General features: G+C 38.5%; 1 protein-coding gene and 1 long non-coding RNA gene across 2 annotated transcripts; both read right to left on the bottom strand.

Moving 5' to 3' along the window:
- Positions 1–8,437: 8,437 nt before the first annotated feature.
- Positions 8,438–17,033, bottom strand: PRPF38B (pre-mRNA processing factor 38B). The gene is made up of 6 exons (XM_010975937.3): positions 16,477–17,033; positions 13,574–13,642; positions 13,137–13,288; positions 12,993–13,053; positions 10,714–10,937; positions 8,438–10,467 (listed from the first exon to the last, which is right to left on the bottom strand). The coding sequence occupies exons 1-6, from the start codon at positions 16,753–16,755 to the stop codon at positions 9,615–9,617; spliced, it is 1,638 nt and encodes a 545-aa protein (XP_010974239.2). The 5' UTR covers positions 16,756–17,033; the 3' UTR covers positions 8,438–9,614.
- On the bottom strand, positions 11,540–12,972 carry LOC135322001 (uncharacterized). Its single transcript, XR_010382214.1, has 3 exons — positions 12,498–12,972; positions 11,695–11,748; positions 11,540–11,611 (listed from the first exon to the last, which is right to left on the bottom strand). It is a non-coding gene; the product is annotated as an uncharacterized LOC135322001 (long non-coding RNA).
- Positions 17,034–27,133: the final 10,100 nt, after the last annotated feature.

The following is a 27,133-nucleotide window of genomic DNA, read 5'->3' as shown; positions in this document are numbered from 1 at the left end:
GCAACATGGATGTCCCTGGAGAATGTCATTCTAAGTGAAGTAAGCCAGAAAGAGAAAGAAAAAAACCATATGAGATCGCTCATATGTGGAATCTTAAAATAAAATTAAAAAGGAATGTAAATACAAAACAGAAACAGACTCATAGACATAGAATACAAACTTGTGGTTGCCAGAGGGGAGGAGGGTGGGAAGGGACGGACTGGGAGTTTGAAATGTGTAGATACTGACAGGCATATGTAGAATAGGGCATATGTAGAATAGATAAACAGGAGTATACTGTATAGAACAGGGAAATATATACAAGATCTTGTGGTAGCTCACAGCAAAAAAAATGTGACAATGAATATATGTATGTTCATGTATAATTGAAAAATTGTGCTCTACACTGGAATTTGACACAACATTGTAAAATGACTATAACTCAATAAAAAAATGTTAAAAAAATCCTTGACATTATTAGTCATTAGGAGAATGCAAATTAAAACCACAATGAGATACCACTACATTCTTACTATATGTCTAAAATTAGAAAGACTAGTGAAGTAAAATGTTGGCAAAGATGTAGAACAACTAGAAAGCTCACTCCTGGTAGGGACATAAAATGGTACAACCACAAAACAATTTGGCTATTTCTTAAAAAGTTAAACATTCATCTGTTATGTGACCCAGTCATTTCACTCCTAAGTGTTTGCCCAAGAGAAACAAAAGCATATATCCATATAAAAACCTGTACACGAATATTCCTAGAGGCATTTTTTAAATAGCCCCAAACTGTAGGCGCATCAAATATACAACAGCCAAACTGAATGATAAACTAATAGAATACTACTCAGTAAAAAAAGGAATGAACTATTGAATTACACACAACATGGATGAATCTCAAAATTATTATGCTGAATGAAAAAAATATCAGACCAGAAAAAAAAAACCAGACCAGAAAAAAAAAAAAAAATCAGACCAGAAAAAAAAAACCCAAATAATTGATCCAATTATCTAAAATTCTAGAAAATGCAACATACTCTGAAAGCAGAAAGCAAATCAGTGGTTGCCTGGGGATGGGGAAGGGCAGGAAGAAGGGATTACAAAATTTCCATCTATAAATGTATCAAACTAACACTTATACACCTCAAACTTATACTTCAAACTTGACAATGTTTAATGTCAACTAAAAAATGTTATATGTCAATCTTTAAAAACAAAAAGAAAAAAGGACAGGAGCATGTACCTGTGCTGAGAAGATAGTGGGAGGTCTTTAATGAGCACATTAAATTCATCCATCCCCAGTACCACCCTGCCATTTATAAAAGGGATTACAAAAGTGGAGATGAAGCATATGGTCCTTATCTGAATTATGGTAAGTGATGGTTTCATGTGTGTATACATATGTCAGAACATATTGAGTTTATACTATAAATGTGTGCAATTTATGGTATGTCAGTTATAAATCACTGAAGTTGTTTTAAAAAAATCAGTCTAACTCAACTAAGATCCTTCCACTAAATCCCTTTGTCTTCTGTGAACTGACTGCTAGGAATTCAAGGCATATTCATTTGTGCATTTAACAAGTATATATACAGTACCCACTGTATACCAGGGACTGTTCTGGACACTGGAGATATAAACATAAGCAAACCAGAGCTCTGCGCTCATGGGGCAAACCCTCTAGCAGAGGAAGGCCAAAACAAGTAGCTGAAGTAAGAAATATCTAAAGTCCGCGGTTGCTAAATGTTATGGAGAAAAATAAAGCAGAGTAACAGGTGAGAACATTGAGAGATACAGTTTAGTTTACATACTACGGTCAGGGAGGACTTCTCCAAATGAGGCGCTTAAGCTTGGGCATCAGGGAAGTTGAGGATGAGTCCTTTGGAAACTGAGGAAAAGAGCATGCCAGGCAGAGGGAAGAGGAAGGGCAAAGGCCCTGAGGAGCAAGAGGGCTTGGCCAGAGCCACGGGAGCACTCATTCTCCCTAGCTGCGGGAGTGCGGGTGGCTGACAGCTCTAACTGGGTCTCTCAGACTTGCCCTCAGATAAGAGCTGCCTTGCTCAAAGTCACACCCTCCTCCTGGGGGCAGCCACACCCACAAACTGGGAGATGAACAAATATAATTTCCCCTTGCCTGATTTCAGGAGGGGAAATCTGAAAGGTGCACGATGGCATCTAGCAGGTTGGGTGAGGGTGAGGCTAGAGAGGCACTTAGGGAGCAAAAGGTAAGGATGCACTCACTCTTCGGTTCACACAAGCCCAGAGTTCCAGAGGTTTATGGTCATGAACTTAAAGAGATGCCAGTCAGCATGACTGTATATTTTTCTCTGGTCATGTGCAGGCACAGAGTAGGCTAAGAGTTGTATTTAACTAGGACTAGGGTATTACTAGACAAGTGTGATGGAGAGAGACCACAGCAAGGGAACTGAGACTGTTTACAAGGAAGTGATTTATAATATGGGACTGTGGAAACTAAGCTGGGTGGGCAAGGAAGTGAGGCTTGCAATGCCTCACTATCCTGGAGGCTGAAGGGACTGCAATGGAGAGTGAAAAGTTGGCAGGAACAATAGAGGGGAGGACCCAGGGGAGTTAAAGAATTTGGGGGAAGGATATTAGTGGGAAGTAAGTGGAAAACAGAGGAGTTGGTGAGTAGAGAATGGAATGTTTGAAGTACAAACTGGAGAAGTTTCAGTTCTTGGTGCTGGGCCCATTCTAGGGTGTAACCATGGGAAATGGCAGCTGAGGTCAATCGGAAGAAAAAAATCTTTGAAAGTCAGGAGATCGAGAAATCGAGAGCCCTGAGAATTGGAAAGATTGTTCAGTGGGTATTGGAATTACTAAGAATTCTGGCAGTAGTGAGGAAAGAGGTATTGAGACATTTGTTAAGCTCTAAGTACTAAAATGCTAGGGGAGCATCTTCTGATGCCTGTGGCCCACACGAACCACTGAGGGATGGTGGATGGTATAATCTGATGCCATGAACTTCAGAGGAGCTGGGAGGTTCAGAGAAGAGGGAGAAACAATGATCTGGAAGTACAATGGTTTTATGTTAGTCACTGATTTCTGGCTAATACCAACTTCTTAGTTGTTTTCCAGTAGGTTATGAGTGTTATTGATGAACAGTTCCACTGGGAAACAGTGCATATAAAGCAGGTGCTTTGTGATATAAATTTACTTTAAAACTTTGAATTATTAAGTTTATCAATTGTCTGAAATTCTCCTTTCAGGAATGGGATCCTGCAAAGCGGTAAATGCTTGAGTTCATGGAGTCAAGACAGTGAAGAGGGGAAGCAGTTACAAGAGTGAGTGTGTTTAAACATTCTTAGGGCACTAATAGGGTAATGCTAGGAAAATCAAGATTAGTCAAGAATCCCAAAGGCTGGAGAAGGGCTGAAAATAAAAGATAAAGACAAGGGGCTAGAATGAAAGATAAAATGTTAGGATGCTGCATACCAAGTCTTCAGCTTTCCAGCTCCCAATATCTGTGTCCATATTGCTTGACATCCAACCTCCTTCACTAAGCTAACGTTAAATATTTTAGGTTTTGTTACCTAGTATACAATTCAAGATTCCAAATCTGTAATGTTAGGATTTGTTTTGCTGAGAGTGACAGAAACCTACAAAGAAAGTTATATCAGAAGTTCCTTTCTGATATAAAATATTAGAGGCAGAGCATCCAGGAGTGGTATGGCAAGCCTATTCCATTCTTCCTCAGTTTTTCAGTCTGCCATCCCTAGGATGAGCCTCTCTTTTTATTGGTGGAAGATAAAGCTCTAGCTATCATATCAAAGTTCTAAGAAACAGAATTCAGTCAGGGAAGAGGGAAAAAAATGAACTATATGCTAGTAAGCTCTTAAAAAATGCTCCTGCTTCCACTTCCATCCTGTTGGTCAGAAGTTGGTCTCATGGCTATGTCAACTGAGCTGAAAGAAAAAAAAGGGGGGGGGAGGATAAGTAGTCAAACAATTCTATTGCTATGGAAGAAGAGAAGAATGGATTTTGAACAGTGGGCAGTCTCCACCACACGAATGAATGCATAAGGTATAGCATAAGGTATAAGCTTAGGACAGAATTTGCAACATTTAACAGAAGAATAAATAGGAGGAAAATGGGATAGATGTGATTGCAGCTGATCTGCAGCTAATACTCTGTAGGAGAAATAAAAAGTTTGGGCGATATAGAAGGAATATGGACTAGAATTTATTATCCAGGAAAAGATTGGACACTATGAGATTTATGGTTGCCCTCATTCATACTCCATTCTTCCTCCATACCTGTACCTCCCCCTTTAGTCTCTGGGCAGACCATTTCTATAAAGAAAACCAATTGTACCTAGGACTTCTTTTTTGATTTTTTTTGCCAAGTCCAATCAAGTAGATGACATTTTCTTACTGGTGCTGAGTATGGATAGATAAGGATTAAATAAATGTAAAGGAAATGCCAAGAAGGCCTTCACTGATCAGGGATCCCGGGTGGTTACAATAAAACAAATCAGAGTTAGGCTTCTGGGTTTCAAGAAGATGCTCAGGCCATCTCAATAGAAAACAGAGAAGTTGCGAGGCTATCTACTGACCAGACCAAAACCAAAACAAAAACAAAAAACCTAAAACAAAAACCCCCCAAAACTAGAAGGCAGCAAGAAGCAATGCAGCTTCAGGGTAGTTATTTATCTTGGCTTCTCTTTTGCATGAGCATCCTCATATGACAACTATACAAGTCTTCTCCATTCTTCTGAAGACTGGACAATTCTTAGTTCTCAAACTTCTAGAAGGAGCTAGTCTGATTCACTCACATAATTCGCAACAAACTTACTGAGTTGAATCCTTTATACCAGACTACAGTCAAGTGTTATCAACCAACCTAATGAAGTGGCACCCTTATGAGTGGTATCTTAATCCACTCTATCAGTCAGGCTCCAGTCAGGAGACAGAAAACACACAGCAATACGAACAGGGAAAGTATAATATAAAGAATTACTAATCAGTAACAGGGGATTAATTACCTTAGTTACTAAGGATAAGGAAAGCTCTTAAGAACACAGAAATAGTGGCTATAGGAGCAACCACTACCTCTAGGGCTGAGGTAGAGGACCCAAGGAAGGTGCAAATCTGGAAGCTTCCCTTGCAAGCCTGAATCAAGGCTGATATTCAGATTTTATTGGAGAGGGTGTGGCATAACACACTGAAGCCCAGGGCGCTGGAGAGGAGGGGATGTCAACAAAACTAGTTAGGAAGCCAGCCACTGGGTGTGCCAAGACTTACTGGTAAGTTACCGCTGGGGCACCAGCAAGACTTGTGCTGGGAGGCTGGCAGGGGGACTACTAGACTTGATGGGAAGCAGCCTCCCATGAGGTGCCACTGGGTATCCTACATGCCACTGGCCCCTACACACTGCAGAAGCAAGAAAAAGAAAACACACCAGAACCAGGAAGAGAAGTTCCTTTGTTCTGCAGCATCCCTCCAGCATCCTCTACTGAGTTTAGCACTGTTGCAGCAGGCAAAAGAGAAATGTTTAAAGGGTTCATCTCAATATCACAATCAGAGCAATGAAGGGTAAACTTAGGAGCTGACAAGAAATACATTGATACCTGGCACATCCACAAACCGTTGGTGGTTCCTAGACAAATCTCAGTATAACTCAACTTCCCAGAACAAGGGTCAGAGATAGATTTCATTTAGGAAGAAATGGTTCACTAAACCACTGTCTGGTTTGGCTGGATGAGTCCAGCACTTAAATCTCCTCTTTTGGTACTATTAAGTGTCAAGGACACTGGTAACTTCAGGATTTCTGAACAGGAGGGAATGTGAGAGGGCAAGAGGACTTCTGCATTTGCTTGGCAAGCACACTTTTTTGTTTTCAAGATTGTTTATTCAAGATATTAGGAATTTGTGGGTGGTGGCCAAATCCACTGACTTAATAGAGAAATAAATCAACTTCAGAATGGCCAGAAAAAGTACTGATCAAGGAAAACCAGCTTTATAGATTAGTGGACTTTAGGTATTTGCAGATCATAGAAGCTTAAGTGAGGATTTCCTTTCCTGATTCTTGTGATAAAACATCATGGCTTATACGTCGTATGAAATGAAACAAAGTTCAGCTGTTTAACTTAACAAGTGTACCTCACTTTTCCAATAGGCTGGAAACCCTATCCCCACCCCCCACCCGCATATATATTTTTCCCCCTTTTTGGGGGGAGGTAATTAGGTTTATTTACTTACCTAATTTCTAAAGGAGGTACTGGGGATTGAACCCAGTACCTTGTGCATGCTAAGTATGCACTCTGCGGCTGAGCTATACCCTCCCCCACCAACCCTGAATACATTTTACCTGTGCAACATTATGGATCATAATTAATAGAAATTGAGTGCTCTGAGTTAACAGTGGAGTTTAAGTCAGCTATAATGGCTAACATTTTTCAGTTGACTGTAGTCACACTCATGTTTCCTATAGGAACAGTTGTGTTGATAGCCAATGATCCTAAAGTGAAAAATGCCACTTCAGAACTATTTGCAACATGCAGGGAGATACAGGATGGGATGATGAAGGAATTTCAGACTATCAGGAAGTGTTCCTTCCCCATAAAATCAGCTCTACTTGATATGCTGTAATTGGGTTAGCCTTTCAAGGCTGAATCCACAAGATGATAAAATCAGATCAGTACCAGAACCAACTTAAAGTCCACCAGTTGGCCAATACAGCCAGTGAGAACTGACCAACTAGTCAGTGTTTATAATTGAGGCTGCATACTGGAAATGAGCTGAAAACTTTACAAACTGCCAGTGTCTGGGGCTCATCTCTACTGTTCACATAAAAAACTACTTATATTCATTAAGAGTAACTTTTGGGGGAAAGCAATTGACCATTAACCACCCCTCCCCTTTTCATTTTTAAAATAAAAACAACTCAAAAAACCAACAGCTATTGACCTTGGGACACTCTCAGATCCCAAATTTGCTATTCAGTCCCAACTACACAATATCTAATCACACCCTAGAAGAAAAGTAAGGAAATCACACCAAAGCCCTGGGGCAGTTTAGTTCTTCTGAAGTTGCATGTGAATTTTAGAGTCCTTTTTATTTTTCTAGGCATGATTTGTAGCTTTCATTAGATTCCTAAAAAGGGGCCTGTAACTCATAGGTTAAGAACGACTGCCTTACAGGAACTAAACATAATTGATAAGATTATGAATTAAGGAGTATCAAAATGGAAACTTTGTTATTAAAATCTCAAGACTGATAATATACTAGCTCATGTATAGGATTTAATTGCAAATTGAACATTAAAAAACAGAAGAGGAAAGATACTAATACATGGAAAGGTGAAATCATTTCAGTAAATTAAGAAAACTGGATGGAGGCCGCTAGTTATATTAAGCTCTATCAAAAGCTTTTCAAGTTTTCTCAACTGCAAGAAACAATTTGGAGATGTCTTTCAGAGCCTTGTTTTCCATCTTTTAGAAAGCTACTCTCCAAAGAAGTCATTCATATATTAACTAGTTAGTATTTACGTTCTCTTACGTATCATAATGCTCCTCAAAGTAAACCTGAAATCAAATGCAGTGAGGCATTTTCACTTCTATTTGAAATTCTTTCCCCACTTTACCAAAAACACACCACTGAATTACCCCTATTTCAGGTGGAACTATATTCAGAGGAGGAGCACTGTTCATTTAGGTATGCTGAAAGTATTTTCAATGTAAGATAAATCTGGCTTTCGTCACTCTGGAAGTTTTCTAATTTCTACATGTCCAGTGTTATTTCACTTGATGCTCAGTTTAAAAGATAATATGATTCAATATTCTACTCTTAAAAGAAAAATAGCATTTTCAGAGGAATTCCTTCATTTAATGAGGTTTTTCTGGAAGTTAGGTAGGTACAAATGTTAAGCCCACATAGGAAGGACTTTTCAGAATGTACTCCTTTGTTCCACTTAACACCTTTTGCAAGGTGGCTTCTGGATGCCCATCAATTGACCAATATAAACAGTGAGATAAAACACATGTTAATACGGTATACACTGTCAGGAACACTGAAGTTTTAGTCCTGGCAATGACCTACCAGATCACTTTGGACCTCTATTTCTCTGTTCTAAAAAGAATTGGATGAGTTACCTCTTAAAAGTTCCTTCAAGCCCAAAATTTAAATGATTCTACTATGCAATCCAAGTGCAAGTCCCTCAATTAGGATCTCTGCTGTGAAACTAAGTAATCACCTGATCAACCTAGTGACACACATTAACACCCAGGGAACAAGGGAACTGCCTTATTAAGGACTCTAGAAAGGATGATTGGCTACTACATATGCCCAATCCTATCTACACATTTAAAATTCACTTGTCACCAGGGCATTGAAATATCCCTCTACACAAAGTGTGACTCTACTAACCTTGTATCTATTTCTGCAATAAAAATATTAAAAAAAATTTTAACAGATGGGGGAAAAGCCAACACCCAGGATAAAGGATTTAATCCAGTATTTATTCCGCACTCATGATCGTTCTCTGTAATCAGAATACAAGTCATAGGAACAGTCTATCAAATAATTTGCTGATAATCTTAAATAATGCAACATAGCATTACTTTTAATACTTCTCTGTTCTAGATTAAGTTTAAAAACTCAAACAGCAATCTTCATTATCAATAAAAAAAGTTCTGAATTTAAAAAAAGGACACTATCAAGCAGTTTCATAATTTAAGTATTTTCCATTTATAAAAATGCTTTGGAAGCTTGAGGCTTGCATCTATTTCTCTACTCATCTGCCCCACCCTCTCCCAATTTCACGTTAGTATAGGGTTGCTGCAAGAATGCTAGGCTTTAGACATTAATTTCTCCTTTAATATAGTACTTTAAAATCTGAAAAATTCAAGAAAAAGATTACATGTCATGTATTTTTTCAAATAAAAAAGGAAAGCTAAATGAATAAATTTTAGGCATACTAACAGTGTCCCTTTGAGGTAGAATGCTAAAAGGACTTTTGATCAAATCACAGCCTAATTTAAACCTCTGCACCAGAAACTAACTTCTCATAAATTCTCTCTAAAGTTAACTGTGGAGAATGTGAAGTTTAACATATTAACAAGAGCCTTCCAAGATAATATACAGTGGACAAGAATGTTAATCCTACAACTGCTGCCTTCATGTACATTGAAAGCACATAATTCTCCTATAACAAACATCCAAGATCCATTCTCAAAGTCTTTAGCATTCTATTACGAAAAGCACAGCCATGCTACTTCAGTACACAAACCATAATCCCACACCTACAAAACAAAAATAGAATTAGTGGCAGTTTATTGCCTTATACAAATTTAACCAACATGGCAACCATGCCAAAGGAATTAAAACATTTTCAGGACATATGTACAGACTGTACATCTCAAAAACAATTAAACAATAAAAATGCAAGAACAATCTGTGCATCATGTATCAAACTCAATAATTGGGTGAAAACATCAATGCAATATATGGGATTACAAAGGCACTTCCCTACACAAAAGAGGAAATGAAAATGCAGCCTACAGGGAGCCTGAAGAGTGCGAAACTACTGCACAATCTCAACTCGGGAGGGGGGAAAAAAGCAGATTTAATCCAACATTTATAGGATTCAATGTGATCCACTTGTACAAAAAATTTTCACACAGTCTCCTCTTTGTTTTTATGTTGCTTTTCTTGGCTCTCTGGTTCTATACTTTGGCTCCTTCGATGGTCATGTTTGTCAGACTGGTCCTTACTATCACTGTGATCTCGTTTGTGGGAACGTTCTTTGCTTCTGCTACGCTTCCTAGATTTTTCTTTGCTGGGGCTATGTTCTCGTTTTCTTGATTTTTCAACACTGTCAGTTCTTCCTTGACTGCCACTTCTACTCCGTTTATTTGATTTTTCTTTACTTTCATTTCTATGTTTACTTGATTTCTCTCTGCTCCTGCTTCTGCTTCGTTTCCCAGCATTTCTACTTCTACTCCTACTTCTATGTTTTCTTTCTCTGCTTCTACTTCTACTGTGCTTTTTCTCTTTCTTGGAATCTTTTTTGTCATCTCTGTGCCGCCTATCATCTTTGTCTTCTTTATGCTTCTTTTCTTCTATCTCACCCCTACTTCTCCGTTCCTTGGACCGTTCTCTTGACCGCTCCTTTTCTCGGTCATTACCTCTTTCCTTATCATAGTCACGGTCTCGCCTCCTACCTCTCTCATTTTCTTTCTCTCTTTCCCGATCCCTGTCCCTTCTATCCCCTTTCCTATCACGACTTCGACTACGGCTTCTATGTCTTTCCCTACTCCTGCTATGTCTGCGTTCCAGCCCCCGATCGATACTGCGGGATCTTCGCCTTTCTTTCTCCCTTTCTTTGGCTTCACGCTCTAGTCGCTGGCGTTCTTTCTCTCTTTCTAATTCTCGGTCAAAACTAGAAGACCCATGGCCTTCCCGATGATGGCTTCTACTTCTGGATCTTCTTGGGGACCTCCGTGGACTCAGTGATCTCCTTGGAGACCTAATATTTAAGAAAGGAAGAGGGAAGGGAAAAAAATGTGAATGAATAAAACATATCATAAAAATTTAACTTTCACCAGTGTTACTTATTTAGATCCACAGCTTACATGTCAGGAATAATTAAAGCTAAAAAAAATTTTCCCTATTCTTATTTACAGATACATAATCTTGTTGAAAATGCCATGATTTCCAAGGACCTTTGTGCAAAGCAATTTTCAAAATAAGTGTAACTCAAGAATTACATTACCTTGAACGTCTGCGTTCAACATGTCTGTCTATTTCCTCAGCACCTTCCTTCCCATCTTTCTTGATTTTCCTTGGCCGGGTTTTAATCTGTTGATCGATATTCTTCTGAACCGGAACCGGAATTCTTGGAAACAAAGTAGAAAACCACTCCAGTTTTGTAAGAAAAGACCGTAGCATTTCTCCAATGGTCATTACACAGCCTCCACCAGCCTTCACATCTAGGTCCTACAGAAACACAAAAGATATCCTGGCCGTCAAAGAAATTCTCTCAGTAAACACACGAATACTATAAAAATATAACCATCTTTGGAATCTCAAATACAAAAAAATTCTAACAGAAAAATTTCAATTTGTGTACCTTTCTAATCTGGTAATGAATGATACAGAGAAACATCTGGGCTTAGTGTGTGCATGCAGGTGAGAACAAACCCTGCAGCCTCATGGACAGAAAGAGAAGTGCCCTCACTTAGCTAACGGGAACATGAAACACCCCCTTACATAACTGAACTATTTGGAACAATCAACTTAAATTTACATTCCACATACCTACTTAGCATATATTTTATTTCTGTGGACATGTTTGCACACATCATTCCTAGCAGTGTAACCTAGCTACACATGAACTACTTCAGACAATTTCTGTCTAAAGATTATCTTTTAACAGCTCTAATATAAAATGAAGCCCTAATAAAACTGGAAGCAATAGCAAACCAACTGCCATGAAGCAGTGAGGTTTCTAATTTAGAGTTATGTAGAAAATAAATAAATGAACAAATAATTGGAAACGCATAATCCATGATGACCATTGTCTCTGAAAAGGGTCATTACCGCATGAAGGCCTTCTTGCTATGCCCTCTCACAGCTCAGGACATGTTAGTCAGCTATTGTCAGTCCCAAACCTATAGTGCAAGCACACAAGGAAAGTGAGATTTGTTATCTAAACAGGAAAACAAGAGCTAAAGGTAAAACTGCTTGCACTCACACACATTTAAGTGTTCAGATATACAGTATTTCCAAATATACTCGCTGCAGATATCTAAGGAGAAAAACAGTAAGTTAGCTTAAATAGAAAGCCTTAGGTTTGTAAACACAATAAAAAACAGATTAAACAGAAGCATTCAGAAACAAACCTAATACCAATCATGAAGAGGGACATGCTTTCTAAATACAAGAGAGAAGTGCCCCAGCCTGAAAAAAACTCATCTAAAAAGAAAAAAAAAAAAATTAAAGACTGTGACTTGTCACCTAAGTCACTTTTGGCTTCTTCTGATATATTAAACAGCTCATAAATAAGCCAAAAAAAAAAAAAAAGCAAAGAAAAATTCTCCATGTCTACATGGGTGAGATTTGTTTTTAGTTGTGCATGTAATAATAAAAAACAAACTAGAAAGATTTCCCTTAGAACTATCCTTTAATTAAAAAAATTCTTTGGCTGTTTTAAATAGGACTACTAAAACACTGCTCAGTTTACTTTATGAACTTTAAAACACAAAGTAGTGGTGGGGACAGATATATGGACAACACTGCTCACTATTAAGATTCTTGTGAGATCTTGGACTTGAACACTTGTATCAATGATTTAAATCTGACACAGTCATGTTTCCCAAAGTAACTTTTCTGAACATATGTAACAAGCTCAACCTTGTTAAGCTTGAATGGCAAGCTAGATTAATAATTTAAAAAAAACTGTAAAGTACTAATTTAAACAGAAGGTTTCCTTCTAACTTTATAAACATGTATAGTATAATAGAAATCAGAAAGCTAGAACTGAAATATTTCTGTCACCTTGAACAAGTCATCCAAACTGTCAGCCTCTTTAAGTTCAATTCTGCACTTCTGCACAAGTGGGAATATTAGTATTCAGAAGAAGTTATAGGGTAAAGAACTGAAGAGTTCTGGAGGTAAGGGGAAGCTATAATTAATATTTCTATGTGCATGTCTTACCACCTCAGTCTTGAGCATGGCCCACTTTAAAAAGTCACTATCAACTGTACAGGTCAAGATCAGTGCAATACATAGAACACAAATAAGAGATAATTTTCAATAGTTAACCAAATTACATCTGAACAATTTAAAAATGTGAAAGTAAAACTTAAGAAACTAAACCTAAGATAAATAAAATTCACCAAGTGTTAGTAGTAGGACATTAATTCCTGAAGTATTTGAGTGTAATAATTTAACTACAGAAAATTCTGGAAGATGTTAAACCACCAATATATAAAAGATATTTTAAAACGAGAGTAATTAGAAGAAAACTAATTATTACCCTTGTTGACATACCTCTTCATCATCAAGGAAGGATTCAAACCAGTCCCATAGATCTGTAGGGGGCTGTGTGTACCTAGAATTACAAAAGACTAATGATCAGGCTTATGTCAATTAAAATAAGATATTTATCATAAATGTAGAGAAATGCATGCTCACCTTATATACATAAATCCAAGGGCTCTAATATATGGAGAATCTGTGTGTGTTATGAGACCCATCACTTGCTTACGAGTTAACTTTAGAGTAAATAATTTGTATAACAGACAAAAAGCTGTAGAAACAATTCCTCCTGTTCCAACGCCTCGAACCTTTAAGGTAAAGAATTAAGAAAGAGTGGTAAAATAATTAACAGAGACACTTAACATCAATTGACTAATCCCGTGAGTGTTAACTAATAACAAGATACACTGCATAATTGAGAATGGAGCATAAAGAACATAATGCTTTTCTAATCCCATTCATGGAAAACTTAAATTTTTAAAAAACACAGACTAATCGTAATTCGGTGTGTAACCTACAGACTTTAAGTTTTCTAAATATAAACTCAGTTATGAGACACAGAAAAACTGAAAAATGCACGTACTTCTACTTACCCCTCCGCACATCCCTGTTTGGCCAGCTGTTTTCCTGCTTCCTTTCTCCCATGGTTCAACGTGCGTGACCTGAAAACAAAAAAGAGGAACACAACAAACATTCACACTTCGTGTGCTTTTAAAAAGTATGATTCAAGTAAACCCCAATCCATAATAGAGCAGCTCTTCCAAAAGTCTGGAAGTTGCGTATTCTGACATGCTGTATATATTTTGTTTACACACATTAAGTATGTAAAACTGCTGAGATATTTAAATAGAACCAATAAAGCTACTAAGGTTTAACAAGACCTCAACAGCCTCACAGAGTAGAAATCCCATTAAAGTAGCTTTGCAGAGAGCTGATACATGTGGAGACAGGAAATTTCTAATCTCATACACTTGTAAAAAGAAAATTTGTATTTTATTATGAGTTGCTTAAAAAATTTCTTATTTTAAAATGGATTTGAAACTCCAACTTAAAGCATAAAGTATTAAAGTTTAAAAGCCTTTTTCAAAAAAATCTTTAAAGTGCCCTTAATATTTCACTTTTATGGTAATTTAAAATTTCTTATTATAAAATAAGGAAAAATGACTTGAAGAAAGTATGCTAAAACAGTACCAAAAGTTGCTTTTAATGCAAAATTTATTCATACTTTTTCCCCACCATGATCAGGCACTGTGTTCATTACTGATAGAAGAGGAAATTACAAAGGCCACACCTACACAGAGATCATTCCTGTTATTGTATAATTTATTTTCAGCCTAATTATGTAAACGAATTCTATTTCTTCCCAGAATACAAACTGTGTCAAAAACAAAACACTGAAGTAAGTGTGACTTGTCATATTAAGTATACACAAAGATACGATCTTTGCTAAGGTGGGGCATCCTATAAAAACCACATACTTAACCTTAAAATGGCAAAGAAAGAATACAAGCTCTACAATAGACAGAACTCAAGGTCTTTTGGAAGGAATAAATCATTATTTGTTTCTTAACTTGAAACGAAAAAACAAAGCAAAATCCTGTTCATTCACTATGTATTTCAAAAACTTTACTTACACCCACCCATGGGCATGTGCCAGTCTTTTTCAGTGGCTTCAGACAGAAAAGCATGCATTTAAATTTAAGCACTACACTATTTTGCTCAGTGGACTGCTGCACTGCTTTACAGTTTCATTTCCTTCTCCCAGCTTGCTATATAAAAGACATTTCAATTCCTTAAAGGCTAACTAAAGGTGTGGATGCCATACAAAACAGACTTACAAAATTGGAAGGCTACATAGTTCAATGATTATTTGATCTGGATGTCTCAACAAAATCTGAGTCTTTAATTTTGTAACTAAATTTAAGTAATTTGTAGTACAATCTTAAGTTGTTTCAAAACACAGTATGTGAAATTTGAAAACAAGCTTTTCCTCTTATCATGTTAACATTTGCCTATGCTGTTAAACAGAGCCTGCCACAAAAAGAGCAGGAACCCGATTTCAACTGTTTGAAATTTACTACACAAATAAAGCTACGGCTTAAACATTTGCCATACTGTATCCATGCTGAACAAGGCCTTACCTTTTAAAGAAAACTAGTTCATAGTATTACAATTACTCACAATACTCTTGTAAGAGGATACCCATGTTTTCAGTGTACTTTATATACCCAAGGTTGAACTGTATTCTCAAAATAAGATCTATCAAAAGTAACTAGTATCTCAAAATCCTTCACTATTCACTTAATTGGGGAAAAGGCAGACAAAACATAACCTAAAAGCAAATAAAGAAAATTTCCTTCTCTTAACACCTCTACAGATTATGTTCAGATCACAGAAAATACTTTATGTTGTCTGTCAAGTGTTTTACAAGACAACACCGACAAAACGGACTGTATTATAGCAGATGTTCTATCTAAAGTATTTAAAGATCGTTAAGATTACTATAATATTCTTTAAAATATAAATTAACCTTAGGAGGCCTGGAAGATATTTTTAAAACTACATAATTTGGAGGTAAGTGGAGAAAGCCTACCAAGTTGGTGAGGAAAAGACCAAAATCAATGGCCAAAAAAAAGAAAAAGAAAAAGAAAAAAAAAACCTAGCCGTTCATTTAACCAGGGAAATGCATTTATGGCGATTGAGCATGATTAATAATGCATACCTCTACCTGCGACCCTGGGCTGCTCCGAGCCTCGCTGCAAGACTGAGTCAATCCTGCTAACGAAACAAGAACTGAGACAAGAGTGCAGTGAGGAGGCGCCAGGTGAGCTCCCCAGCACAGCCAAACCAGCACCGACCCTGCCGCAGAAGCCCAGGGCCCAGATAATTCTAAATAATAAGCCCAATGCACAGGTAACTGAGATCACTTACTCCTGACTTCCTGCTGCGAAAATTTCCAGGCCTTCGGTACGTCTCTTCCATTTGCACCTCTCCACCCTCAACCCTCCCACCCCACCCGACACACACACTGACCAGTTCCCTGTCTGGATAGGATAGTGAATACCAACAACACGAGGCCAACACTGAAGTCAATACACGCCCTGGCGTGGGTGAGCGGGAGAAGCACCAACAAGTTGGCGCTGAGTAGATCCACGTCAAAAGAAATAATTTTAAGGCTGTAAACTTGAGAGGCTTCAGTTACTCGTTTCTCCTCCCCCCCACCCCTCCCGTCCGACTCCCCCCCAGGGGCGGGCAGGAGGTTGGGGGAGGAGAGAGATCAATGGCGGCAGGCTCTCCTGGCCCTCAAAACCTGAAAAGGAAATTAGAGGGCGGCCCCAGTTTGACCCTTCCCTGGCGTACTACTGACCACCGGTTCCCCTCCGCCCACCCTTCCTCCACCTACCAATCCTCCGACCTCGGGGGCCGTCTCCGCCCGTTTCCTCCATACCCCCTCCTCCGAACTTAACCCCTATCCCCAGGTCTAGACGCCTCGTACCTTAAAGTAGATCTCGTCCACCACCTCGTGGTAGGTCTTGAGCTCGTAGAGCTGCACTTTGAAGTAAGGCGACGACAGGATATTGGTCAAGATCATGGGGTTGAGGTTCATAGTCTTTTCGTTGCCCCACAACGGCAGCACATTGCCCTGCTTGCCCGAGACGGCCGGCTTGGTGGCGCCGCCGCCGCCGCACTGCTGCTGCTGCTGCTGGGCCGCGGCTGCGGCCGCCTGGTGCTGCGGCTGCGAGTTGCCTGTCAGCGCGGGGCTGTTGTTAGCCATGTTGCGGCGGAAGGAAGGAGGGAGGGAGGGGGGGGAGGGGGCCAAGCTCGATCTCGCTCTTCGGGACAACGGTCCGGGACCCTACTCCATGGAACGCCGTCGGAAGAGGGGGCCGCCGCGCTGTGGCCCAGACGGGTGAGGGAGGACAACCGGGACGCCGACAAATGGACCCAGGTCGAGAGCAGAGGCCGAGACGAGAGCCGGGAGAACTCCAAGCAGAAAGCGAGCCGGCGGCCTGAGAGCGCGATCTCTTCCGCCAACTGCCCCTGGGAACAAGATGGCGGCCCCGGCGGATGTGACGCCATATGACCCAGAATTCCAAGCTTAGCCGGCGGCCAATCAGAGACGCCCAGGTGGGCTGGAGACTCCTCTTCCTAGTTCCGCGCGTTCGGTGCACGCTGCTGTGGCGGCGGTGGCCGCTGCTCCCTGATTTTTAGGGGATTTACACTGGGAATTTGGGGGCCAGGGAAGGGGGTTGTAGGTCCAATTTGTATGTTTTACTATTTGGACTGTGGCGACGGTTTCTCCTTTCGAAGGCCGAGCGGAGAGGCATTCGCATGGCTATGTGCTTGCAAATTCGTGACTCTGACTCCTGCGGGGAATCCGAGTCTCCTGAGTTCACAGTTTTAAGATTCTCTGGAAGGGATGATAGGACCTCCCTCCTTCATGTGTTTTCAGTGCAAAATTCTTCTGTCTTCTGCCGGGCTGTAGTATCTGACTAGAGGTCTTATTGTTTGACCCTAAGTTTATTCAGTTGTAAGATTTAGAAAACGTCTTGCTGGGCTGTTAAAAAAACATCTAGCATTAACAGCTACTATACCTGTATTGCCTAGCAGAATGACTTTTTCCCTCCCTACCCGATTTCTTCCGTTCTGCTGATGCATTCTGAGCGGTAAACCTTAGGCGAGGAACTGAATGAGGGTAGAGAAGGCTGCAGAAGGTGGTAGGTACGAGAATCAGTCATACTAGGTCTCATCTCTCAAAAGCTACTGTTAACCTAGAGAAGGTTCATGGTGTTTGGGAATTAAGTGCCTTTTCTAGTCTTCTTGTAGGTTTTTGCAGGTGTTAATGGACTGCAGTTTTATCGACAGAGAACAGCCTGAGTATACATAGAAGAAGGGAAGATCAAGCTTGTTAGAGGGTGAAGTGTGGTTGACAGGACCCAGGAAATACGCATATGGGGGAGTAATGGCTAGATAGGAATTGAGCCACCTAAGTGCCTGGAATGCCGAGTTGAAACATTAGAAATTTAATGACATTTAAACCTAAGGGTTACATAATTACATCTATGACCCCAAAGTTACTATTACAGAGAATATTACATTCTCTGGCTCCAATCCATTCTTCACAGAGTGTTGCCAGAGTCATCGTTATAAAAGTGCAGCACTCCCCACTCAAAACTTTGGGTGGCTCACTCAGTGGTTTCCCACTTGCCAAAATCCAGTGACACTGTTGATTCTCCATCCTATTTGATTTCTTGTGGCCTTTTTTTTTTTTTTTTTTTTTTAATCATTTACTCTTTCTTAGAAACTGTTGAAGTAGAAAGTTTGAAAGTGGAGATTTTAATTTCAGTGGCTTATACCAGGGGAGGGGAAAAGGTAAGACAAACGTTGGGGAAAATCTACACCTGGGTAAAGCTGATCCAGAGAGAAGATAAGCAGAGAAGTAGGAGGTAAACCAGAAGACAGTGGTATGACAATGCAAGGAAAGATAAATAAGAAATAAATGAATGATTAGAGTGACTAATATTTAGACCTGGACAGTACATAAGTGATCATCCTGTCTAGTTCCTTTATTTTACATTGGAGAACTAAAGCTATCACAAGTGGTTTTTAAACTTCCTAGTAGATCTGGTTTTTCTATACGTTAGTTTATACCAACTTACTTCCCAAAGAAAATATATGATCCCAACCTGTAATGAGTTATCAAGTTAGAAATACAATGAAAAAAAAATTGAACCCAGTTCTTCATTATTTTTTGCCTTGATAATAAGTTTATTGAGTTTACCCAGTGACACTAATTGCCAAATCCTACTAATTGCCTAAATCTTTTAAAATTTGTTTACCCTTAGATTCTTAGTGAAGAGCATAGTAGAGAGGTTGAAGTTTGATATCAGTTCTGGAGAGTCCAAAACCAAGGGACAGCCCTCTTCCTGGTTCACAGCTGGCACCTTCTAGCTGTATCATCAGAAGGTTGAAGGGATGAGGAAACTCTTTGAGGTTTTGTTTCTGAGAGCACCAATTCTGTTTGTGAGGGCTCCACCCTCATGACTTAAGTGCCTCCGAAAGGCCCCACATCCTAATACCATCATCCTTGGGGTTTAGGATTTCAAATTCTAACTTTGGGGGTTAGAATTTTGATGGGAACTCTTAGATCTCAGCACCCACTTAACTATCACCATAATCAAGATAATCAAAATTACCCCCAAAAGTTCTCCTGTGCCCTTTTGTAATCCAGTCTCTCCCTCCATCTCCATCCCCAGCAACCACTTTTTGTCAATATACATTAGTTTGCATTTTCTTGAATTTTAAATTAATGCAATCATACGCTAGGTTCTTTTGCCTGGCTTCTTTGACTCAATAACTTTAAGATTCATCCTTGTTGCTTGTATCAGCAGGTTTTGTGTGTGTGTGTAACTGAGTAATATTCCATTGTGTGGAATTACCACTATTTGTTTATCCAATCTGTTTGTGGGCATTTGGATTTCTAATTTTGGGCTATTACAAATAAAGCTGCAAAACAAAAACAAAAACAAATAAAGCTGCTATGAACACTTGTATACTACTCTTTGTGCAAATGTTTTTTTCCTCTTGGCTAAATACCTAGACATAGAGTGACTGGATCATATGATAGGTATATGTTTAACTTTTTAAGAAACAGCCGAACTGTTTTCCAAGGCAACTGTACCATTTTCCACTCACAGTAGCAATGTATGAGAGTTCCAGTTGCTCCATGTCCTCATCAACAATTGGTATGATGATTTTTTTTTTTAATTTTAGTCATTCTAAAGGGTGTGCAATGGTATTGTGGTTTTAATTTACATTTCCCATGTGACTAATGATGTTGAACATCATTTCAGGTGCTAATTGGCATTCGTGTATCTACTGTTGTGAAGTAACTTCAAATCTTTTGCCCACATCTTTATGTTTGTCTTATTGTTTAATTTCATTAATGATGTCTTTCAAATAGCAGTTTTTTATTTTAATGAAGTCTAAGTTACCAAATTTTTATTTTGCTTATTATGATTTATGCTTTTTTGTGTTCTAAGCACTGCCGACCTTAAGTTCACAATGATATTCTCTTTATGTTTTCTAAAAGTTTTGTAATTTGGGATTTGACACTTAGGTTTGTGATCTATTTGAGTTAATTTTTGCCTATAGTGTGAGGTAGAGTTTTCATTTTTTTTTCCCACGTGGATATTCAGTTGATCTAGCACCATTTGTTGAAAAGACTTCTTTCCATATTGAGTTGCTTTAGCACCTTTGTCAAAAATCAGTTGACCCACCATGAATGGACCTATTTCTGCACTCTACTGTGTTCCATTGATCTTTATCTGTTCACCAATATCAAACTGCCTTGATTAGTGCAGCTTAATAGTTAAGTTTTGAAGTCAAGTAGGCTAGGTCTTCCAACTTCATTCTTCTCTTTAAAATTTGCTCTGATTACTCCGGGTCCCTTGTGTTTCTGTCAATTTCTTAAAAAAAAAAAAAAAAAAAAAGCCTGGCATGTAGTAGGTGCTTGGTAAACATGTATCATTTATGAATAAATGAATAAAGAATTAAAATAACTGCCATGTGTAACTAAAATAACAGAAATTAGATTTAATTAATTAATTAAATTAATTAAAATAAGATTTAATTAATAAAATTAGAACATTTTATTGTTCAAAACAACCCACAATTCTAAGGTGACATAAGAAGCCATTGAGTAAAGTATCCAAGAACTAAAAATCTGATACAATTGGTAGGTTGTTATAAACAATCAAGAGTGTTGGGCAAAGCTACCCTGTTTTTGATTATGACTTCAAAGTACTGAATCAAATGAGGTATGAGTTGAAATTTAAGAATTATTAGGTGTTAGCTGAACCTGAGATCAATGGTATAATACTGGTTCTATGTTCCCTTCTCTTCCTCATCCACAATAGGTGTCTTCTTCTAGTTTTCGAAAGCAAGGTACAGTGGTCCCTCAATATCCATGGAGGATTGGTTCCGGGAACCTCTGGAGATACCAAAATCCATGGATGCTCAAGTCCCTTTTATAAAATGTCACAGTACTTGCATATTACCTCCGCGTATCTTCCTTCTACTTTAAATCATTTCTAGATTACTCAAAATACCTAATACAATGTAAACATCATGTTAAGAGTTATAAATACAATGTAAATGCTATGTAAGTCGTTGCTGGTGTGGCAAATTCAAGTTTTGTTTTGCTTTTTGGAACTTTCTGGAACTTTTTAAAGAATATTTTTGTTCCATGGTGTTGAATCCACAGATTTAGAACCCCTGGACATGGAAGGCCAACTGTATATATCTCACTATCCAAATCTTTTAACAGTGCATGGCCCTGGGGCATAAAAAACCTCAAGTTGCCTAACAAAGTGCCACTTCTATGTAATAATGTTGGCACTGGTGTTCAGAAAGTAAATGGCTCTAATTACTAGATAAAAATTCCTTTTGCAAGTTAAGTGGTTTCCAATGTCTGCCTTCAACAAAGTAGGAGGAGGACCTAATCTAATTGTCTACTTAAAGATCATTAAAAATGATTTTTGATGAAAAATCACCAACTCACTTTGGTATATAACTTGGAAGTAGTTCAAAGAATTAAGTTACAATGCTGTAACAAAACTCCTTCCAGATCCATCCACTCATCTACAGGAGTAAGGGTTTTCAGCACTTATGTATATAAAAATGAAAACATAGGGAGAGTATTGATGCTGTGCTGTGTCTCATCTTACAGATCAGTAATATTCAAAACCAGCTGTATGAACTGATTATTTTAAAAGATATATCTCAAAGTATACATATACAAAAAGATACATCTCATTAAAAGATATATTTCCAATAAAATGTTACTTTTGTGTTTAATAATCATTTAACAATATTTATAATACATGCTATTTTGATCAGTTGTGTGTTAACAGTAACTGTTAAAAACAGTCTTTATGGAAGAAAAAAGTTTTAACACTTATAACCATATAATCCTAGGAAATTAAAAAATTTTTCCTTAACACATACTTCTGATTAGAGATGTCGACTGAATAAACAAAAGCACAATGTGAGAGTTGCGAGTTAAGTTTTATTTGGGCACAAAATGAGGACTATAGCCCAGGAGACAGCATTTCAGATGGCTCTGAGGAACTGCTTCAAAGAGGCAGGGGGGAAGGTCAGTGTATATGTGATTTTGGTGAAGGGGAGTACATGCAATCAAGCACACACTTTTAGAGAAGGTTGCTGCTGGTTAGGAAGAGCAGATGGCTCCATTAATGATTTTAGTGCTTGTCTAGATATGAGGATATGGGCTCATAAAATCTTCTCCTAAAAATATCTAGCGATCTGAAGGCCTGTTCTGCCAGCTTTTCCCAGAGCAGAGAGTACCTCATTCCTGATCTCCACCCTGAACCCCCTTCCGGGAGTGTTGAAGGTCAGTGACTGCAGCGGCTCATGATTTAATCCTCATAGAGGCAGATGGCAAGGGCCAATTTTTAGTTCGAAGGCTTAGGAAATTAAAATTTTTTTTCTTTAACATATACAGTTATGTTTAGAGAGAAGTAGGATAATGTGATCACTAGAAGATGTGTGAACATAAAAATATGTCAAGAACAAACAACAACAATAACAAACAAACCCTCCATTATTGCTTTTCTTAGCCCCTGAATATCAGATCCCAATTTTTACCTGATACTGCGGGGGCTCGGGTAATCTTATTGGTTTCCTTTATCATGTTTAATTAACATTACCTGAAAGGCAGATTTATATGCCCTGTCTTATAATACTGTTACCGAAACAAACTTGGGTTTGCTTGCCCATACACAGTAAAGCCAATCTCCTGACACTGGGTTGTGGTGAAGGAAAGTACAGAGTTTATTGCAGGGCCCCAAGCAAGGGAGTGGGAGTGCTCTTCCTCACAGCATGGCAGCTGGATTCCAAGAGTGAGTGTTCCAAAGGCAGGCAGGGAAAGGTGCCAGTTTCTTAGCACCTGGGCCTGAAACTGGCACTTCAGTATTCCATTCACTGGAGAAATCACAAAACCCATCCAGATTCAAAAAAAGAAGAAACGGACCTCACTTCTCCATAAGTGTGTCAAAGAATCTGTGCATCTTAATCTGTCATGAGCTTCCTCCTGGCCACAAACTGCTTACCTTCCTTTTACATGCAAAATACAATCACCTTCTTTCAAGACTTTTCAAATATTTCATCCTATTTTGAACATCAGGCTTAAACTGTCATCCAGGATAACTTCAGGTCACTTATTTCATGTCAGATACATAAACCTGCTGGACTTGAAGAGCCATAAGAGAGGACCTTTATCTGTCTTTTTCACTCAGATCAGTTCTTGGTCCATAATAAGTGCACTATACATAATTATGGAACAGGTAATCTTATTTATTTCTCATTATTCAACTGAAAAAATTGACAGAGGGGGTAAGTAAATTTCCAAAGGTTAGGGAGTAATAGTCAAATCAGGGGTTAAGATCTATTTGACTTAAAATTCATTCTGAAAATATGTAACATGGCCTCTATCTCAGTGGGACTTAGAATCTAGTGGAGGAAGGTAAGATTAGGTATGATTAGAAAACAAAACAAAAAACAAACAAACAAAAAGGACACTATGAACTCACCTACAAAACAGAAACAGACTTTCAGACCTAGTAAACTTATGGTTAGCGGGGAAAGGGGGTGGGAGGGGATAAAGTTGGCAGTTTGATATTTACAAATGTTAGACACTATATATAAAAATAGATTTTAAAAAAGTTTCTTCTGTATAGCACAGGGAACTATGCTCAATATCTTATAATAACCTTTAATGGAAAAAATATGGAAACGAATATATCTATGTATATGCAAGACTAGGACATTGTTCTGGGCACCAGAAATTGACACATTGTAATCGACTATACTTCAATTAAAAAAAAAATAAAATAAGTAAAATTTAAAAAAAAAGAAAATGAGGTGACAAAGGCTAAGCTACAGTATTGGCTGTGGGAAGGAACAGATGCAACTAACAGATTGAAGAGGCCAAGATTTGGTGATTGTCCAAATTTGGGAAAGGTGGGAACAGACAGAGCCAAGGATGATGTCCAGACTCTGAGGGAGTAGGAGACCAGGAGAATGATGAAACAGACCAATCTGGAGAGGGAGCTGGACATGAGAATTCGATTTCACAAATGAGCCAACCAGCAGGCCAGGCAAAAACTCCAGATCCAGGAATCCTATTGAGGTCATTTACTAACTTCTAAAACAAGCCTTTAAATATTTAAAAGTTGTGGTAAAATACACATAAAACTTAGCATTTTTAAGTGTATAGTTCAGTGGCATTATGTACACTCATATTGTTGTGCAACCAGCCCCATCATCCATCTATCGAACTTTTCCATTATCCCAAAGTGAAACTCTGTACCCATTAAACAGTAACTTCCAATTCCCTACTATTTTACTACTTTCTGTCTCTATGAATTTGACTATTCTAGGTATCTTGTATAAGTGGAATCATACCAAAGGGGCAAAAAATTTTTTCTTCTACCCTTCTGAGTTCTTCGCTGAGACACCCTGTAGTAAAAGATACATTAACAAGAGAAAAACAGAAATTTATTAACATGTATATATGGGCGATACCCAGGAAGAATGATTTATTCCCTGGGAAGGCCCAAGCTACTATCTTACACAGTCTTCAGTAAAGACAAAAGAAAAATGTTGAGTTGGGGGTGGGGAGAGGCCAGTTATAGGAGGTTACCAGGAAACTCGTGGTAAAAAGGGTAATGTTTGTTTTGCAGATTTAAATCAGTGTCTTCTCAGTGATAAGATTTCATGTGGTTCACTCATCTTTCTATGCCTGGTGCAGAGAGGGAGACACCCTAACGGATGGAGATTTCCTTTATAAATCTAAATTTCCCTTTCACAAGGGTAATTTCTACATTTTCAGAGCTTCTCTTGTGTCTGCTGTTTGTTTAAACAATCAGCTCAAAACAGTCCTTATGCCAAAGAGGCGTATTTTGGGGTGCATATTCTGTTACCCTTCATTCCCGCCTTTGAAACTTCCCCAGAAGCTGAGTTGGTAGATGGACCCATATCTCACTGAGCTAGTCTCAATCCTGAGAATATGTCACTTACATTAAAGAGTTGTTTCTCATTTCAGGAGGTAGTGGTGCAGGTGGCTCCCAAAGTCAGGCCTATATGGTTCAGGCTATCAGGTATTTAATAAAAGGCATTTCTATGGAAACAAAAAAAGAAAAACAGTGTTAATGATTAGAACAGACTATAAACTCAGTTTTTGAGTCCAGAGGGCAGTTACTTGAGATGATGTCTAGACATTGGACTTGAAGCACCTTCAGTCAGAGTGAGGAGGGGCAGTGGCAATCTGATGGATTTTACTGTTTTGCAGTTTTAGTATCTCTAGTGATGCCATCTGGTGTTCCAGTGAAATTTCTGAGTGGCCCACACAGCCAGTAAGCACAAAGTTTGTCCAACATGAGCTGCTGTGGCAACTTCTCTAAAGTTTGTATCAAGTCATCCAGCTTCAGCTTTCAGGGCTTTGAGAAGAGGGCAGTTTTTGTTCTTAGTGATTCCAGATCAGAAGGGTGGGAGAAATGTGGAAATGTTAGTTTAATGACTCAGATATTGGTGAAAACTAGAAGAATTCAGGATGCAGTCAGTTTGCAGGTACATAACAAAACCTCAAAGGCAATGAACAGGACTAGAATCCAGCATCCACGAAAGTGCTCTACTGAAAGTTATTTTTCCTTCCCTACCCACAATACAGTATTTGTCCTTCTGTGACCAGCTTATTTCACTTAGCATAGTATCTTCAAGATTCATCCATGTTGTAGCATGACAGAGTCATTCCTTTTAAAGACTGAATAATATTTCATCGCATGTATATGACACTTTTATTTACTCATTTATCCATTGATGGACATTTGGGCTGTTTCTACCTTTTGCTATTCTGAAAAATGCTATTGTGAACATTGGTGTACAAATATCTGTTCCAGTCTCTGTTTTCAATTCTTTTGGGTATATACAGTTAATAGATAAACTGAGGCATACTGGAATTTTTAAGAATTTGCCTAAAAAAAAAAAAGGAGTTGAGCACTCATCAATTTGAATCTGTTAGCTCCTAATTACTGTCAAGAACAAGAGGAAAGATTTTTATAGGGAAGATGCCAAAGCAAAGCAGGGAAATTACTAGACTGGCTCTAGCTTGTTGACAAAGAAATGCAGAAGGCTGCAAATAAGAAGAGTTTATTCGGAGACTCATAGACATAGAATACAAACTCGTGGCTGCCAGGGGGGAGGTGGGTGGGAAGGGACAGACTGGGAGTTTGAAATTTGTAGATACTGACAGGTATATATAAAATAGATAAACAAGATTATACTGTATAGCACAGGGAAATATATACAAGATCTTGTGGTAGCTCACAGTGAAAAAGAACGCAACAATGAATATATGTATGTTCATGTATAACTGAAAAATTGTACTCTACACTGGGAATTGACACATTATAAACTGACTATAACACAATAAAATAAAATAAAATAAAATAGTTTATTTGGGGTCTTAGGAATTGCAACTTAGGAGACACAAATTTGGGTAAAAGCCAGTGTTTTGGGGAAGAGAAAATCAGGGGCTTATAAAGGAAAAAGCTTCAAGGTTGTTAAAAGTTGTCTGGCAAGAATTATAATTGGACACAATCAAGGAAATATTTGTCCTTAAGGGACAGCCTATCAGGAGTTATTTTAGGGTAAGGGGCCAGTAAGTATCTTGGGTTTGTGAAATATTGGGCAGAGGTTCTGGATGACTGTGTTAACACAGAAATTGGTCAAAGTTCAGATTCCACCCAGGCTGAGATGTGTGTAAGTTACACTTCTTCATTGGACTCCAGGCTCCATTTTTAGAGAGCTCCCTTAGCAATACCAACTCTTGTTTTTCCTTTCACAAGCATACGCTGGTGCCTTACTTGGGTAAGTCTACTTGGTTATGATTGGTTGTCCTTAGGTTTCCATTTCTTAACCTTGATGCATTTGCAGGCTTAGGTTTTGGTTTGCTCATATAGGCTGTCAGGGCATGAGCGCCACCTCCGTCTAGAGGCCTCCTTATTTAAGTAAATAATTCAAAAACACGAAGAAGTGGAACTAATTTACTAAAGTTTAAACGTTCTGTTTAA

Source organism: Camelus dromedarius, chromosome 9 (assembly GCF_036321535.1).
Source record: "Camelus dromedarius isolate mCamDro1 chromosome 9, mCamDro1.pat, whole genome shotgun sequence".
Lineage (NCBI taxonomy): Eukaryota > Metazoa > Chordata > Mammalia > Artiodactyla > Camelidae > Camelus > Camelus dromedarius.
The sequence above is the reverse complement of the archived record's forward strand: the minus strand, read 5'-3'. Positions and strand labels throughout refer to the sequence as shown.

Bases quoted from the DNA above. Each gene is read 5' to 3' on its own strand.
- PRPF38B (XM_010975937.3), bottom strand. From the start codon at position 16,755: ATGGCTAACAACAGCCCCGCGCTGACAGGCAACTCGCAGCCGCAGCAC. The intron at 13,643-16,476 runs GTACGAGGCGTC...TTTTGTTTTCAG, and splicing joins TGGACGAGATCTACTTTAAG to GTCACGCACGTTGAACCATG. The intron at 13,289-13,573 runs GTAAGTAGAAGT...TTTACCTTAAAG, and splicing joins AAACAGGGATGTGCGGAGGG to GTTCGAGGCGTTGGAACAGG.